The sequence below is a fragment of the Felis catus genome, chromosome E1 (genome assembly GCF_018350175.1).
Source record: "Felis catus isolate Fca126 chromosome E1, F.catus_Fca126_mat1.0, whole genome shotgun sequence".
Taxonomy (NCBI): domain Eukaryota; kingdom Metazoa; phylum Chordata; class Mammalia; order Carnivora; family Felidae; genus Felis; species Felis catus.
In genome coordinates, this window is record NC_058381.1 from 10,142,469 (window position 1) to 10,161,100 (window position 18,632).

At 37.9% G+C, this 18,632-nt stretch overlaps 1 protein-coding gene across 9 annotated transcripts in view; it reads right to left on the minus strand.

The window, feature by feature from the left end:
• SPECC1 (sperm antigen with calponin homology and coiled-coil domains 1) overlaps positions 1-18,632 on the minus strand; it is a 286,113-nt gene that overhangs the window by 247,115 nt on the left and 20,366 nt on the right. The window contains exons 1-3 of one of the 9 annotated variants that reach the window (XM_045045093.1): positions 16,015-16,032; positions 12,354-12,452; positions 11,179-11,278 (exon numbers count right to left, since the gene is read on the minus strand). The exons of 6 other annotated variants lie outside the window; for them this stretch is intronic. In XM_045045093.1, coding sequence (XP_044901028.1) covers positions 11,179-11,181 — 3 coding nt within the window. In that variant the 5' untranslated portion in view covers positions 11,182-11,278; positions 12,354-12,452; positions 16,015-16,032. Of the gene's footprint in view, positions 1-11,178; positions 11,279-12,353; positions 12,460-16,014; positions 16,033-18,432; positions 18,456-18,632 lie in introns of those variants that run through there. 2 more of the 9 variants (XM_045045094.1, XM_019817229.3) reach the window with 2 other exon arrangements.

Genomic DNA, 18,632 nt, shown 5'->3' on the forward strand with positions numbered 1-18,632 from the left:
TTTTTTTTTCCTGAAGAATACCCACGGCCAGTTTAACTAAGGGAGGATAAAGCTTTCCATATGAACTTGCGTTAGTGTCAACATATTCCAGAACAAAAAAAAAAAAAATCCTAATTTCCTCTGCCAATCCTGCAAATTTATTTCCTATATCACTGGGGGGCCAGAGTAAGAGAATGTAGAATGACCAACCAAAAGTCCTTACTTTTATCAGCAAAATCAACCCAAAGCACATAAATAAATGTGTGTCCTAACACTGAATTAGCAGAAGAATCATGTAAAACATCTTACTATGAAGATACTACTAAATTCATCAACATGATTTCTCTCTGAGGTAATTCTTTTTTTTTTTTTTTTTAATTTTTTTTTTTCCAACGTTTATTTATTTTTGGGACAGAGAGAGACAGAGCATGAACGGGGGAGGGGCAGAGAGAGAGGGAGACACAGAATCAGAAACAGGCTCCAGGCTCTGAGCCATCAGCCCAGAGCCTGACGCGGGGCTCGAACTCCCGGACCGCGAGATCATGACCTGGCTGAAGCCGGACGCTTAACCGACTGCGCCACCCAGGCGCCCCTCTCTGAGGTAATTCTATTGAATTAGTATTAAAAAAATTGTAGGCCTGAATTTTTAAAAGTTTGATGCTAGTACATGAATAGACAAAGAGATCAACAGAATCGACAAACCACAAATTAGGCCCAACTACATACAGGAATTTAATATATGATAAAGCTGATATTCCACAGGAAAGGATGAATGTATTCAATAAACAGTATGAGACATTTGGACAGGCATCTGGAAAAAACAGAGTTGGACACCCTACTTTACTCTTTATACCAAAAATTATTCCAGCAATACCAAATATTTTAAAGAAAAAAACTAAAATAATTAGCAGAAGAAAATGCAAGAGAATCTTTAAAGTCATAATATGGAAGATCTTTTAATTTATAATATGAAAACTCAGAAGCTATTAAAAAATCAACTACATACAAGCCAAATACCTAAAACATGACAGAAACACAGTTAAACAAACACCACTGAATGAACTGAGAAAAAACCAGTTTACTCATATCCAGATAGAGTAAATTTTCCTATACACAAGGGTACCTTAAAACCCAAGAAGAAAACCACCAATAATCCAAAATAGAAATGTGCAAAAGTAATGAACAGACAGTTCACAGAAAATACAAATGGCTCATCGACACATAAAATGCTCTATATCACTTTTAATAAAAGAAATGCAAATTAAAACTATAAACATATTTCACCTATCAGCATGGCAAAAATTTGAAACGTTTGTTACACATCACTGTGTTGGTGACTGTGTGAGAAAATTGACACTTTCACTTTTAGTTACTAGGATGTGTATTGATAACATCTATGGAGGGCAATAGAGCAATATTCATGAAATTGACAAATGCATATGTCCTATGACAAGGCAATTCCACTCTAGAAATGTATTCTACAGATTTATTCTTTTTGGGGCTGAGACCTGGGGAACAGGGAACAGAGGCAGAAAGGAGATGTCTTTTCACCTATATCTCCTTTTGAACATGTTGAATTTTATATACGGTTCTGTTACTTTTTCACAAAATGAAAATTTTAAGCTGTGTTTTTTTTTTTTTAAGTCATGTTTATTTACTTTCCCCTTCGGTTAAAGCCAAAATAGAGAAGGAAATTAACCTATGAAGGAAGTAGAGAATGGCCTCACCCCTGGGTAACAGATACAAAGACTATCTTCCAGAGACAAGAATTCACTGAACAAAATTGAGGAAGGATTACAAGAATTGATACTTCTCTAGATCTTGAGCAAGTTAGAGATTTCTCTGAACTGAGTGAGAGGCAGAAGCAAGGACTATCCTCCTGAGGTCCCTGCTCCCCCCACCTGAGGAAAGATACGGTGGAAATGAGGCATCACAAGAGAGCTCATAAGACAATAGTAGGAGATGAAAAGGACATAAATAGAGGAAAATAGTTAACACCGTCACATTATGAACAAATGTTCCATGAGGAAGAGCAAGAAGTGAAACCAAATGCTAAAAAAGTCAGTGAAATAAAAAAAAAAAGTCAGTGAAATAGAAGACTCATTTGAGGAAATGGAATAGAAGAAAACAAGGATAAAAGTGGTTAGAAAGGTGCTAAATATGGAAGATAAAGATGTGACATCCACATAATTGCTAATTCTGAATTAAATACTTTTCAATCCACGAGCTGAAAAATCAGGAAGAGTGCAATCAAAACAGGACATATCCTAACAAAGTTAAAGGGTGCTTAAGGGCAAAGAAATAACTGCCAACAATGAAGCAGAAGCAACAGATTACCCCTAATCGGGAGGCAAGTTAGACTCTGCGATTTCCTCCAGTCTTCTCCACAACATTAGATGACAGAAGACAAAGGAGCAATGCCAGCGGAGTGTTGAATGAAAGAAGGGACTCAAGAATTCTTTCCCAAGTTAGAATGTCACGCATATTTAAAGGAAACCAAAAACGGAACTCAAAGATCATAGCACTCAAGAATCCTTTAGAAAAATGCAGTCATAGTCCAGCCAATTAAAAGTTAAATGTGGGGCGCCAGGGTGGCTCAGTCGCTTGAGTGTCCAGCTCTTGCTCTCAGCTCAGGTCATGATCCCAGGATCATGGCATTGAGCCCTCCTGCCCAGCATGGAGCCTGTTGGAGATTCTCTCTCTCCCTCTGCCCCTCTCCCCTGCTGGCACTTGCTGCTCTCTCTCTCTAAAATAAATACAATTTTTTTTAATTAAAAAAAAAAACCTAGACGTAAATAATGTGCTCATTAAGGGAAAGTTCACTGCGTGAAACCACACTGGTCCCATCTAGCAACACATGGTATTCTTGCAAGAAGCCAACTCATCTCTTCTTTCCGCTGATGTCCCCTACAGTCCCCTCTCAACATGGCAGACACAGTGACCATGTACCACCTTCAACAGACCCCTCCAGTGGCTCCCCATCTCACTCAGGGTGAAGTGCAGTCTGTGCACTGGTCTACAAGGCACCCACACACGCCCTCCTGACCCCTGTGACCATGTCTCCTACCCTGCGCTGGAGTTCCCAGCCTCCTTGCTACCCCCAAACATCGGGAATGCTCTTCCTCAAGGCCTTTGCTCCAGGTGCTTCCCCCACCTGGCATGATTTAACTAATTCCCTTTCCTATTCCAGGGCTTCGCTCAGATGTCACCTCTCAGTAGGACCCTTCATGGCCACTCTTTTGAAAATTCTAACCTATCTCTCCTGGCACGCTGGACCTTACTTACACTATTCTGTTTTTATCTCCATGTTCAGCACTGGTTCCCTTCTAACATGCTATCTCATTTCCTCATTTATCAGGCTCATTGTTTGCGGCCCCCAATTGTACATACGTTCCAGGGGCCAGGAATTTTTGCCTGTTTTTTCACTTGTATATCCAAGCACCTAGAACAACATGTGGTTTGGGGTATTCAATATCAACAAAATTAGTGGCAGCACTGAACCAGTTGAGCACAGTTATATCTAAATATAACTAAGTCTATCAGCTGTAGCAACTCCTTTCTAGATATGCCTCCTGAGGCAAGGGAAACAAAAGTAAAAATCTAAAGCGTCCGACTTCAGCCAGGTCACGATCTCGCAGTCCGGGAGTTCAAGCCCCGCGTCGGGCTCTGGGCTGATGGCTCAGAGCCTGGAGCCTGTTTCAGATTCTGTGTCTCCCTCTCTCTCTGCCCCTCCCCCATTCATGCTCTGTCTCTCTCTGTCCCAAAAATAAATAAACGTTGAAAAAAAAATTTAAAAAAATAAAAAATAAAAAATAAAAAATAAAAAAAAAAGTAAAAATCAACTATTGAAACTACATCAAAGTAAAATCTTCTGCACACTGAAGGAAACAATCTAAACAAACTAAAAGCCAACCTAAAGAATGGGAAAAGATATTTGCTAATGACGTGTCTGGTAAAGAATTAGTTTCTAAAATATATAAAGAACTTATAAAGCTCAACACCCAAAAAATAAATAACCCAAATAAAAAGCGGGCAGAGGACATGAACAGACATTTCTCCAAAGAAGACATACAGATGGCCAACAAACACATAAAAAGATACTCAATATCAGGGAAATGTAAATCAAAACTACAATGAGATATCACACCTGTCAGAATGGCTAATATCAACAACACAAGAAACAACAGGTGTTGGCAAGGATGTGGAGAAAGGGAAACCCTTTTGCACTGTTGGTGGGCAAACTGATGCGGCCGCTCTGAAGAACAGTATGGAGGTTCCTCAAAAAGTTAAAAATAGAATTATCCTATAATCCAGCAATTGCACTACCCGGTATTTACCCAAAGAATACAAAAAGACGAATTCAAAGGGATACATGCACCCCAATGTTTATAGCTGCAGCATCTACAAAAGCCAAACTAGGGAACCAGCCCAAGTGTCTAATGGCTAATGAATGGATAAAGAAGTTGTGGGATATATGTGTATGGGCACACACACACACACACACACACACACACACACACACACAGTGGAATATGACTCAGCTATAAAAAAGAATGAAATCTTGCATTTGCAATGATATGGATGGAGCTAGAGAGTATAATGCTAAGTGAGAAAGTCAGTCAGAAAGACAAATACCATACGATTTCACTCATATGTGAAATTTAATATGGGAATCTCAAAAACAAAACAAATCAGCAAAGGAGGAGGGAGGAAGAGGCAAACCAAGAAACACTCTTAACTATAGAGAACAATGTGATGGATACCAGAGGGGAGGTGGGTGGGGGGATGTGTTAAATAGGTGATGGGGATTAAGGAATGCACCTGTCATGATGAGCACAGGGTGACGTATGGAAGTGCTGAATCACTATATTGTACACCTGAAACTAATATTATACTGCATATTAGCTAACTGGAATTTAAATAAAAACATACATATATATATTATGATTATATATATTATGGTTATTAGACTTAATGATATACTTATACATATGATTAAGTCTAATAACCTCTATTAACTGGCTACAAAACTGAATACAATTTTAAGAAGTCTAGAAAGAAAAGGGAACAATGTAAAATAATATTAACTCGACAATAATAACAAGAATTCCCAAAGGGTCACAAATACTGAAGAGTAAGGAGAATGCCAATTATTTTATTATTTTTTTCAGAAAGGCATAGTGAAAAATTGTTCCTCAAGGTGAAAAACTGAGAAAGGTGTTTGAAGCATATCATTTAAAGGTAAAAAGGTAACAAACAGAAGAATTATAAACATATAAGTATATCTTCCAATTAAGAGAGGGGAGGAAAAGAAAAACTGGATCACGTAGCATGAGATATAAATCAGCTTCTAACTGAAAATGAGTAAGAGTTATTTTGCTTCACTCTCCTCTCCTGTGACCGTCAACCCAAGTCATAGGGAAGAAAGGCAACATCTCAGATAAAGCAGGAAAATCACCATGGTCCTAAACCACAAACTATGAACATGTGTGCCCAGTTCTGCCTGGATGGAGCTGAGGGACCATGCTCAGAGTTGAGATGTGCCAACTTAGACATCCTGCAGGATACTGATGACCCTGGAAGGTGGGGTCACCATCTCAAAAGCATCTGTGCCCACTGTTACAGTCGCCGTATCAGAGCAATGTACCACAGTAGGAGGGGAGAGGCTACAGCCCTAGGAAGCTTGGTCCATCCCAACAACCATGGGGAACTGGAGGGAGACTAAGGAAGAAACCATGGCAACCAGCCACTGTCACTGTCTGCAGCCCTCTGAACTCGAATCTAATGAAGGAAAGCTCCCTTCCAGGACACAGGCCCACACTGAGGGAGTACACTCCAGGCCAGGCATGACAAGGATATTAGGGACAAAGGAAAAGAGAAGATCCAGGTAAAAGTAGGGGAGGAAAACATAACCTGTACATCTCACTAAAGCCCAAGGCCATGGACCTGAATACCTGGTGAGAACAAGAGGAGAGAGAACTCAGGAGGCTCAAAGCTGGGAAAGTTATCCTGCCCCACTGCTTCCATCTGGCCTGAGAGCAACAGAAAGGATACATGGTCAATCCCACACTAGGGTATGATGGGAAAAAAAGAAAATATTGAGCAGACCAACACCTCTACAGAGAGTGAAGGCATGTTAGAGAGACAGGCTCATGAAACAGAAGAAAACCAGAACAGCATTTCTGAACAAATAGAAAGACATGAAGTTATGTATTGAAAATGTCCACTGTGTACCCGGAAAAGCCAATGCAGAATGGCCAAGAGAGAGATTTTTTTTTTTTTTTTTTTTTAGGAGAGCACAAGTCGGGGGAGGGGCAGAGGGAGACAGAGAGAGAATCTTTTTTTTTTCAATATATGAAATTTATTGTCAAATTGGTTCCCATACAACACCCAGAGCTCATCCCAAAAGGTGCCCTCCTCAATATCCATCACCCACCCTCCCCTCCCTCCCACCCCCCATCAACCCTCAGTTTGTTCTCAGTTTTTAAGAGTCTCTTATGCTTTGGCTGTCTTCCACTCCAACCTCTTTTTTTTTTTTTCCTTCCCCTCTCCCATGGGTTTCTGTTAAGTTTCTCAGGATCCACATAAGAGTGAAAACATATGGTATCTGTCTTTCAAGACAGAGAATCTTAAGCAGGCTCCACACTCAGTGTGGATCCAGACGTGGGCTCAATCTACGACCCTGGGATCATGACCTGAGTCAAAATCAAGAGTCGACGCCCAACCAACTGAGCCACCCAGGCACCCCTAAGGATTTTTTTTTTTAAGTCCTTTGAGAATCCAGGCAAAATAACCAAGTCACTTACAAGGGGGAAAATTGTCATCAGACTTTGATAGCAGGCAGCAGAGTAACATATTGAAGATACTCATGGAGGAAAACATAAACCAAGGATTTTATAATCAACCAAACAGACTCTCAAGAATAAAGATCATAGATGAACAGTTTTGAACATGGAAGAACTCAGGAAAAACTATATTGAGGAATCTTCTAGACAACAAGTATTAACCAAGCCAACTATCCAGAGAGGTTTCATCATAAAAACTGGTAGTAAGCATTAAATATATATTTACCCAGAAAACTAACGCAAAATGATTAGTAAAGGCAAACAGTTGAATAAGAAATGATTATATATTACGACAATGTAGATTCAGTATATCTATCAAAAAGTACTAGATAAAAATCTAAACCCATAGAATGGAAAATACCTTTCCAAACATGGTATAAACTCCAAAGCCACAAGAAACAGGTTTATAGTTTCACTACGTAAAAATCTTTAAACTTTTATATGGTCAAAAACACCATAAACAAATTCAAAAGACAAGCAACAAACCACACAAAAATACGCACAACAGTCCTAGTATCGCATTGAAGTGTAAAGGGCTCAATAATGAGTTAAAAAATAAGAAAAACAATACAACATAGGAGCACCTGGGTGGCTCAGTTGGTTAAGCGGCTGACTTCAGCTCAGCTCATGATCTCACGGTTCATGAGTTCAAGCCCCGCATCCGGCTCTTTGCTGTCAGCGCAGAGCCTGCTTCAGACCCTCTCTCTCCCTCTCTCTCTGCCCCTCCCCCCCCACAATAAAAATTTAACAAAAACACACACAAAAAACTTTTTAAAAAACACACAATATAAATTATTATAAATCTATGTGAGGGGTGCATGAGTGACTCAGTTGGTTAAGCGGTGGCCTCTTGATTTTGGCTCAGGTCATAATCTCGTGGTTCGTGAGATGAAGCCTCACACCGGATTCCACACTGACTGTGTGGAGGCTGCTTCTGATTTTCTCTCTCTCTCTCTCTCTCTCTCTCTCTCTCTCTCTCTCTCCCTCTCCCTCTCTCTCTCTCTCTCCCTCTGACCCTCCCCCCTCACACTCGCTGTCTCTCAAAATAAATAAACTTTAAAATAGACACATCGATAGATGCATACAAAAGGGTTTTCACACTGATTAATAATTTTAAAATACACAGTAAAATAATGACCTTTATTTGCTGTATTTGTCAGGCTGGCAAACATTGATAATACCAAGTGTCAACAAGGGTATGGGGAAATATTTATCACTTAATGGGTACACATTATGTGTAAGGAATTATATTGGATACAAATATAATAATATAATAACAGAGATACAAATATAATAGAAAAACAATGTTCCTGTCCACAAAGAACTTATATTTTTAGGGCGTGAATAAGGGGAGAGAGGGAAAATTTTTAAACCAGTATGTAATCATTTAAATGCAATTCTGAGGGGCGCCTGGGTGGCACAGTCGGTTAAGCGTCTGACTTCAGCCAGGTCACGATCTCGCGGTCCGGGAGTTCGAGCCCGCGTCAGGCTCTGGGCTGATGGCTCAGAGCCTGGAGCCTGTTTCCGATTCTGTGTCTCCCTCTCTCTCTCTGACCCTCCCCCGTTCATGCTCTGTCTCTCTCTGTCCCAAAAATAAATAAACGTTGAAAAAAAAAATTAAATGCAATTCTGGTGTGCTACAGAGGAGACCTATAGGGTGCTTAGAGAGTGTAGAAGAGGAAGAATGTGATATAATTTGGGCAGAGGTATTCTCAGCCACTGTAAATTGATCACCTTTTTAGGAAAATTGGCAAAATCTTCGATATCCACAGTGTTCGTCTCAGTAACTCTACTCCTAAATAGCAAGACTATCAAAATACATAACTGGGCATATACATACACAAAGTGATGCTTACTGCAGTATTGTTTATAATTAAAAAAATAATTCAAATCTTTATCAGTAGGATATTGGCTAAAGGGGGGTATATCTAACCATCAAAAAGAATTCAACCATCAAAAAGAATGATACACCACCAAAAAAGAATAAGATACCTAGGAATAAACCTAACTAAAGAGATGAAAGGCCTGTACTCTGAAAACTATAAAACACTGATTGATGAAAGAAATTGAAGACAACACAAACGAATGGAAAGACATTCCATGCTCATGGATTAGAAGAACAAATACTGCTAAAATGTCTACACTACCCAAAGGAATCTACGCATTTAATGCAATCTCTATCAAGAGGCCAACAGCACTTTTCATAGAATGAGAACAAACAATCCTAAAATGTGTATGGAACCACAGAAGACGCCAAATAGCCAAAGCAATCTTGAAAAAGGAAAGCAAAGCTGGAGGCATCGCAATTTTGGACTTCGAGTTATATTACAAAACTGTAGTAATCAAAAACAGCATGGTACTGTCACAAAAGCAGACACCTAGATCCATAGAACAGAATAGAAAAATCTGGAAACAAACCCACAATTATATGTTCAATTAATCTTTGACAAAGCAAGAAATACTATCCAATGGGAAAAAGACAGTCTCTTCAACAAATGGTGTTGGGACAACTGGACAGCAACATGCAAAAAAATAAAACTGGATCACTTTCTTACACCATACACAAAAATAAATTCAAAATGGATTAAAGACCTAAATGTGAGACCTGCAACCATAAAAATCCTAGAAGAGAGAATAGGCAGTAATTTCTCTGACATTGGCCATAGCCACTTTTTTCTAGATAGGTTCCCTGAGGCAAGGGAAACAAAAGCAAAAATCACCTATTGGGACTACATCAAAATAAAAAGCTTCTGCACAGCAAAGGAAACAATCAACAAAACTAAAAGGCAACCTATGGAATGAGAGAAAGTATCTGTAAATGACATACCTGAATAAGAGTTAGTACCCAAAATATATAAAGAACTTTAAAACTTAGCACCAAAAACCCCCAAATAATCCAATTTAAAGATGGGCAGAATTAATAGAACACTGTATGTTAACTAACTGGAAATAAAATAAAAACTTAAAAAAAAAATGGGCAGAAGACACGAATAGACAATTCTCCAAAGAAGACATCCAGATGGCCAATAGACACATGAAAAGACGTTCACCATCACTTACCGTCAGGCAAATGCAAATCAAAAACTACAATGAGATGTCACTTCACACCTGTCAAAATGGCCCAAATCAACAACACAGGGAACAACAGGTGTTGGCGAGGATGCGGAGAGAGGGGAACCCTCTTGCACTGTTGGTGGGAATGCAAACTTGTGCAGCCACTCTGAAGAACAGTATAGAGGTTCCTCAATTGCACTATAGGTATATACCCAAAGAACACAAAAACATTTTTCAGTAATTCAAAGGGATACATGCACCCTTTGTTTATAGCAGCATTATCAACAATAGGCAAATTATGGTAACAGCCCAAATATCCGTCAACAGATGAATGGGTATATATAGAGAGAGAATAGAATATTACTCAGCCATACAAAAAGAATGAAATCTTGCCATTTCCAGTGACATGGATGGGGCTAGAGAGTACTATGCTAAGCAATAAGTTAGTCAGAGAAAGACAAATACCATATGATTTCAAAAAAGCACTTGTCATGGAATACCTCTAACTTTGCCAATAGTAAAGGAATAAAGTTTTCTTCCTAATCATAAAACACACACACACACACACACACACACACACACACACACACACACACACACCCTTTACTTAGTAAATACGTTTAATATTTTAGTCTTTCCTTTTAGCTTCTGTTCTTTACACTCAAAATGCAGGTTATAAATAAACCCAGTTTATATGTGCCTCCTGCCAAAACCCCACTTAAAGGAGACTGAACAAACTCTGGCCTTGCAGTCCCATTATTATTACAGTCTAAAAGCTAGACTCAGGCTGCAACCACCCTTTCATTTGGAACGCTTGTTAAAATGCCATGCTACGACTCCTCTGAATGAAAACAAACCCTAGAATATGATGTTAGGCTTCCTTTGTTACTACTTATAATGACTAAGTTCTGTGCCTATAATACAGATTTCATTTAATTACTACATATCAAAGGATTTTATATGGTTTTTCTCATTACATCTTAATTCATTTTGTTTAGGATACTATCACACATTCTTTTCCAGGTAAAAATGAGGAAAAGAAATTGAGCAACTGGCTTAAAACGAAGCAATTGGGCAGGAGTGCCAGTCAGCAAAAGAAAACCCTTAGGTCTCCTATGTAGAGGCTGAATCCTGGTTAGTTGTACACTACTCACCTATAGGGTGAGATGTAAAGCTTGGACAGTCACCTTCAACAGTCATTCACAGTGAGTCATGTCCCACTGCCTTACTATTACCTAACAAAACAGCCTCAGATCTTGTTGTAGCCTTTTTAGTATTCAGAAGCCAATAAAACACTTACCATTCAGCAAGACAAACAAGTTCTGAAACACTTAATAATTTGCCCACAGCCAATGAACATTTCCACTGCAAAGCTTCTTTCCAGATCCTTTACTATTTCTCTACAGAGTTAGAAAATTAGAAAAATATTAGAGTTATTAAATGAATAGTTTATGAGTTCAGTTAGCACAGTTTAAGTCCAAATATTTATTAAGTGCCTCTTCTGCTCTAGAAACTATGCTAACCCCTGTGAATATAAAAATGGAAAAGATACTAGCTTGGCCCCCAAGAAGTCCCGTCCTGTAGGGGAGACACAGCTCACAAATTACTATCATACTAAACTCTACCTCCTTACTTTCACCAATAGGAGCAGTTATGACTATGAATGACTACTTTAATTCAGTACATTATCTTCCCACTCTTCCCACTTAGAATTTATCTATATTTCTTTTTTTTTCAATGTTTTTCTTTTTGAGACAGAGAGAGACAAAGCATGAGCAGGGGAAGGGCAGAGAGAGAGGGAGACACAGAATCGGAAGCAGGCTCCAGGCTCCGAGCTGTCAGCACAGAGCCCGACGCGGGGCTCGAACTCACAGACCGTGAGATCATGACCTGAGCCGAAGTCGGTCGCTTAACCGACTGAGCCACCAAGGCGCCCCAAATTTATCTACATTTCTAAATACAATTCCTACTAAAAGGAAGCAGGGCTCCTTGGAAAAATAGCTGGTTCCAGGTGTGGACTATGGGATTAACAAAAAGAGTCTGGGATATCTTGTGGGGGCCCAGAAATCAAGGAGCTGCCCAAAGACTAAAAGGACCATGTCACACGGACAATGGGGTGAACCTGAAGGAGCTCAATTTGACTTATTTGGGACAATTTCAACAACAACAACAAAATGACAATAGTGAACTATAAGACACTGATTAAAACATGTATTGATACTAAAAAAAGAATAAAAGGACAGAAAGATAAAGCTCTTCTTTACAGAATGAAAGAGCTAATAAATGTAAAGGAAATGACAGAATTATGGGGGGAAATCACCCCCTAAAATCTTATAAATCTTATATATGCACCAAAACATGCTAAAATCATTGACTAAAAGGTTGTTCATCAGGGAAGAAGATGTTCACATGATGTCAAGGTTTCACTCCACAATTTATCAATTACAGAAAGGAAGACAAAGTGATCAAACTTACCATGACTACCTGGTGGGCCACCTGACAGTGCACGCCTCATAAGGTGATGTGATGAGACACCCAGCATCACCTACCTAGCTTTCTTGTTGAAACTGTTTGCTAAATCATGAGAAAGGATTAGACAAATTCAAATGTGGGACGCTCTATTGGACAACTTGCCTCTTAAAAGAAAATTCACCTTCATAAAGAGCAAAACTAACTTTAAAAAAAAAAAGAAGAGAAAAAGGCATGGACTTAGGCTTCTGGGAAGATGGAACAGACATACTTTTCCCTATGCTTTATACTAAGTACAACTAAAATCCATAGACATGACACAGAAAATAAATATAAGAAGGTTCTGAAAGGTGAAAAGAAGAAGACAAACCGTTTAAGGAACTCAGGGCTCAAGGAACAACACAGTGGCAAGTTCCTGGGTTTCCTTTCTGTGTCACATAAACCAGACTGGGAGCTGAAGAAGTGGGAAACCTGGAAATACGACAGGGCACAGACATATTTGTTGGCTGCTGTTCCAGCCAAAGGACCAGGAAAGGAGTAGTTTAACAAGACAAAACATTCAGATAATAAATGCTCTGCTCTAGCCAGAAGAAATAGCCAATGAACATAAAACAGTAGAAGTCAAAAGAATAGAGCTTCAAAGACCTGTGAGACTATAATAAAAGACCTAATGCTTAAGTCATCAGGGTACAGGAAAGAGACAAAGAGGTAGGAAGCTGAAAAAGTATTTTAAAAAAATAATAGTTGAAAACTTTCTGAATTCAGCAAAAGACTTAAATCTACATATTAAAAAAACTGAAACCCAAACTGAGAAGCCCAAAGAAATCTACATCAAGACATAGTCTTCATCCTAAAAGACTAGAAGACACCAAATTCTAAAAGACAAAAAACTTGAAAACAGTGAAAGAAATAATATTTGCCTATAGGGAAAAAACAATTCTGGGGCGCCTGGGTGGCTCAGTCAGTTGAGTCTCCAACTCTTGATCCTAGCGTCCTGGGATCAAGCTCCATGTTGGGCTCCATGCTGAGTGCAGAGCCTGCTTAAGATTTAAGATTCTCTCCCTCTCTCTCTCCCTCTACCCCTCTCCCCTACTTGCACTCTGTCTCTAAAATAAAAGGAAAAAAAATAATAATTCAAATAACAGCAGATTCCTCAACAGAAACCATGGTGGACAGAAGGAAGAAATACATATTTCAGGTGCTAAAAGAAAAGAACTATCAACACAGAATCCTATCCAGAGAAAATATCCCTTAGGAATCAAAGGGAAATCAAGACATTCTCAGATTAAATAAATAAATAAATAAGAGAATGTGTTGCTAGCAGACTTATCCCAAAACTATGTCTAAAGGAAGTTCTTGCAACAGAAAGAAAATGATAAAAGAAGGAATCTAGGACCATCAAGAATAAATTTTAAAAATGAGTGTAATTATAATAAAATTTCTGTCTCCTCTTAAGACTTCTAAATTATGTTTGAGGGTTGAAACAAAAATTATAATCGTGCCTGATGTGGTTCTGAATGTAGATAGAAAAGTAGAAATGAGAAGAGTAAAGAGGGGTGAGGTTTTTGCACTTCACTCCAAATGGTAAGGTAATCACACTAGTAGACTGTGATAAGTCATATATATAATGTAATACTTAGATGACCACTAACAACAGTGTGTAAAAAGTTACAATCAAAACACTTTAGGTAAATCAAGATGGAATTCTAAAAAAATTCTAATATAATACACAGGAAGATGGGAAAAGACAGAAAAAATGGAAAAAAAACCACAGAGAACAAACATATTAAAATAAATAAAATGGTAGACTTAAGCCATAACATATCAATAATTACATAAATGTAAATTATCTAATTATACCAATCAAAACGTAGAGATAAGCAGAGTGGATTTAAAAATATGTCTATGAGAAATTCACTTCAAATATAAAACTACAGGCTGGTTGAAATTAGAAGAATGGTAAAAGATATATCAAGCAAACATAAATCAAAAGAAAGCAGATAAAATAGACTTCTGAACAAAGAAAACTTCTAGAGACAGAGAGGGATGAAAGGATCAATCTGCCAGAAGACATAGAAGCCCTCCTAAGGTATGAACAAATATTAAACACTAACTTCAGGAACTATTCAAATAAGCCAGAATTTGATTGAATTAGTTTTTAAAGCAACTTCTGCCCTAGGGCATTGTTGAAAATAATAGGGCAATCAGCCAACAATTAGTGGAGTTCAACAGCTGGGTATAGAGCAGGAAAGAAAGGAAGAGAGCTGTACCAATACCACTGTCATTCAAGGGTGACTGTGGGCATACCCAAAGCTGTGCCTCCCTGAGGAGCAATGTCAGAAGATTTAACACTGCCGGAGGGAAACAGACTTCACTGAAATAGTCCCTGAACAAATAAACAGGCAAATAAAAACAAGAAGCTCCAGAGGGGGAAATCAGTACCCCGAGTTCCTAAAACATAGTACCTAAAAGGTCTAGTTTCCAACAACAACAAACTTAGGGTGCGTGAAAAGAAAACAGGGAAGTATGACTCATACTTTCTGTGGTTAGGACAGGGTAGGGTACAGGGGAGAAAAAGCAAGCAAGAGAAACTGCAAATGAGAGTGAACAGATACCAGCATTAACAGAAAAAGACTTCAAGACAACCATTATATATATGTTCACAGAATTAAAGGAAAGCATAATTAAAGAAATAAAGGAAGGAATAACAATATCATATCAAATAGAGACTATCAATAAAGAGATGAAAATTAGATAGAAAAAAAAGAAAACTCTGAAGTTGAAAAGCATAACTGCAATAAAACTCACTAGAGGGGTTCAACAGCAGATGCGAACTGGCAGAAGAACTAATAGTGAACTTGAAGATAGACCAATAGACATTATTCAAGTTGAAGAACAAAAAGGGAAAAAATAGAAAAAAGAAAAACAGATTCTCAGAGTAATATGAGATATCATTAAACACACCAACATACACATAATGGGAGTACCAAGATAGGAGATACAAAAAGGAGAGGAAAACATATCTGAAGATATAATGGCTGAAATCTTCCCAAATTAATTGAAAAAACAATGACCTCTACATTCAGGAAGCTCAACAAACTCCAAGCAGGATAAACTCCAAGCAGGATAAACTCAAAAAGATCCACAAACAGGCACAGTATAGTAGAAATGCTGCAAATCAAAAACAAAGAGAAAAATCTATAAAACAGCAACAGAAAAACAAGTGGGCATTCACAGTGGAACCATAATAAGATTAACAGCTGACTTCTCATCAGAAACAATGAAAGCCAGAAGGTAATGGAATAACAAATTCAAACTACTCAAAGAAAAAAAATTGTCAGCTAGGAATTCTATATCCAGCAAAATTCTTTCAAACATAAAGATGAAATAGGATATATGCCCAGAGGAATGAAAAGTACAATCGTGAAGAGATAGTTCATATATCCATGTTCATAGCAGCATTATTCACAGTAGCCTAAAAGTGCAAGCAACTCAAATGTCAGATGAATGGACGAAAAAGATGTGATATACACCTAAATGAAATATTACTCAGACTTAAGAAGAAAGGAAATTCTACAACATGAATCAAACTTGAAAACATTATGCTAAGTGAAATAAGCCAGATACAAAAGGACAAATACTGTATAATATACTTTATATGAGGTACCTGGAGCAGCCAAAATCACAGAGACAGAAAAAGAATGCTGATTGCCATCTGGGGCTGGGGGGGGGGGGTGAGGTGGGGATGAGGAGTTACTGTTTAACGGCTATAGAATTTCAGTTTTTGAAGACGGAGAATTCTGGAGATAGATGCTGGTGATAGCTGCACAACACTGTGAGCATACTTAATATCACTAAACTGTACACTTAAAAATAGTTAAGATGGGGGGCACCTGGGTGGCTCAGTCGGTTAGGCGTCCGACTTCGGCTCAGGTCATGATCTCAAGGTCTGTGAGTTCGAGCCCCGCGTCGGGCTCTGTGCTGACGGCTCAGAGCCTGGAGCCCGTTTCGGATTCTGTGTCTCCCTCTCTCTCTGCCCCTCCCCTGTTCATGCTCTGTCTCTCTCTGTCCCCCCAAAAAATAAGTAAATAAATGTTGAAAAAAAAATAAATAAACGTTAAAAATGTTTAAAAAAATAGTTAAGATGGTAAATTTTGTTATGGGGATTTTACCATAATACAAAAATTGGGGGGAGGGGGTGAAGGTGAAATAAATATTTTCCCAGATAAAACCTGAGAGAATTTGTTGCTAGTGTACCTGCCTTACAAGAAGTACCAGATGAAGCTTTTCTAGGTGAAAGCAAGTAAACCCAGAAGGTAATTCAAATTCACACACAAAAAATCAAAAAGCACCATAAAGGTAATTAAGTAATTCTAAATAACAGCAAAAGTGCACATTTTTCTCCTTTCTTCTCTGGATTTAGAAAACAATTATATAAAATATATTCATATAAGTATTGTTAGATATATAACGTATACAAATGCATGGGTAATCTATCTGCCAACAACTGTACAAAACAGATGGATTTTGGTAAAGCTGTAGGGAGCTAAGGAAGTTACTATAGTTGGTTAAAGTAATAATTATAACAATGTATGGTTGGATTTGTAATATTAACAGATGCAATATACATAATTTTGATACAACAAAAAGTGAAAGTAGGATAGAGCTCTACAGGAGTAACATTTCTATACCTCATTGGAATTAAATTAATATACATCTGAAGTCAATTCTGATAAGTTATCAGAATATAACTCAAAGAGATAAGGTGAAAAAAATCATTAAAGGAAAGAAAAGGTTTGTATTTATTTCCTAGGGCTGCAGTAACAAACTACCACAAAGTGAGGGGCTGAAAAGAACGGAAAGTTATTCTCTTCCAGTTTGGGAGGATAAAAGTCAGAAATCAAGGTGTCAGCAGGGCATGCTCCCTCTGAAGGCTCTAGGACAGAGTCCTTCCTCGCCTCTTCCAGCTTCTTGTGGTTCCCAGTTATCCTATGTGTTCCTTGGCTTGTACTTGCATCTCTGCCTCTGTCTTCACATGCCTTCTGCCTTCTTCCTTTTTTGTGTCTCTGCATATACTCTTCCCTTATTACAATGACACTAGTCATTGCATTTAGGGCCCTCAATCCAGAATGATTTCATCTCAAGATCTTCAACTAGTCAACTCACTGAAATGTTACATGAAAAAGCACTCAATGCAAAAGGAAGCAGTGAAAGTAGTAACAAAGGAACAGAAGAAGATGAGATATAGAAAACAAAAAGTAAAATGGCAGACGTAAATCCAGCTATTACAATAACAATATTAAATGTGAATGGATTAAACATTGCACTAAAAGGGAAGATACTGTCAGACTGGATAAATAAAATACATGATCCAACTATATGCTATCTTCAGGAAATACACTTTAGATACAAAGATACAAATGGATTGGAATAAATGGATAAAAAATATATATCATGCAAACAACAACCACAAGAAAGTTTGGGTATCTATACTAATATCAGATGAAATAGATATGAAATAAAAATGTTACTAGATCTAAAGACATAACATAAGAGAGCCAATTCATCAGAAGACATAACAATTATATATGCACTTAATAATGGAGCACCAATATACATGAATCAAGAAGTTACAGGAATGAAGGGAGAAACAGACAGTTCAATGACAGTAGCTAAAGACTTCAATATCCACTTTTAATAATAGACAAAAGTAGGCAGAATCTCAACAAGGAAATAGATCTGAAAAACACTCTGAACCAATTAGAACACTAGATCTATAGAATGCTCAACCCAAGACAGTGGAATATACATTCTGCTCAAGTGCACATAGAACATTCTCAAAGACACACCGTGTGCTAGGCCATAAAACAAACCTCAATAAATTTAAAAGGACAAAAATATTCCAAAAATGTTGTCTAACCAAAATGGAATGTAGTTAGAAATCCAGAGCAGAAAAATATTTGGGAAACTCACAAATACATAAAAATTAAACAACATACTCCTAAATAACCAATGGGTCAGAAAAGAAATCAAAAGAGAAATCAGAAAATACTTTGATATGAACGAAAATGAAGAATTAACATACCAAAACGTATGGGATGCCACCATAGCAGTGCTGAGAGGGAAACCGACAGCTGCAAGTATCTATGTTAATGTTCGAAGGCAGGGAAGAGACAAGTAAGTATCTCCCAAACTGAGTAGGCATTTTGAGACTGGAAAACAAAAAAGACAACCCCATACAGTTTAGAGAGTTTTATTCAGGGTAATTAACTGACAGGAGGGATT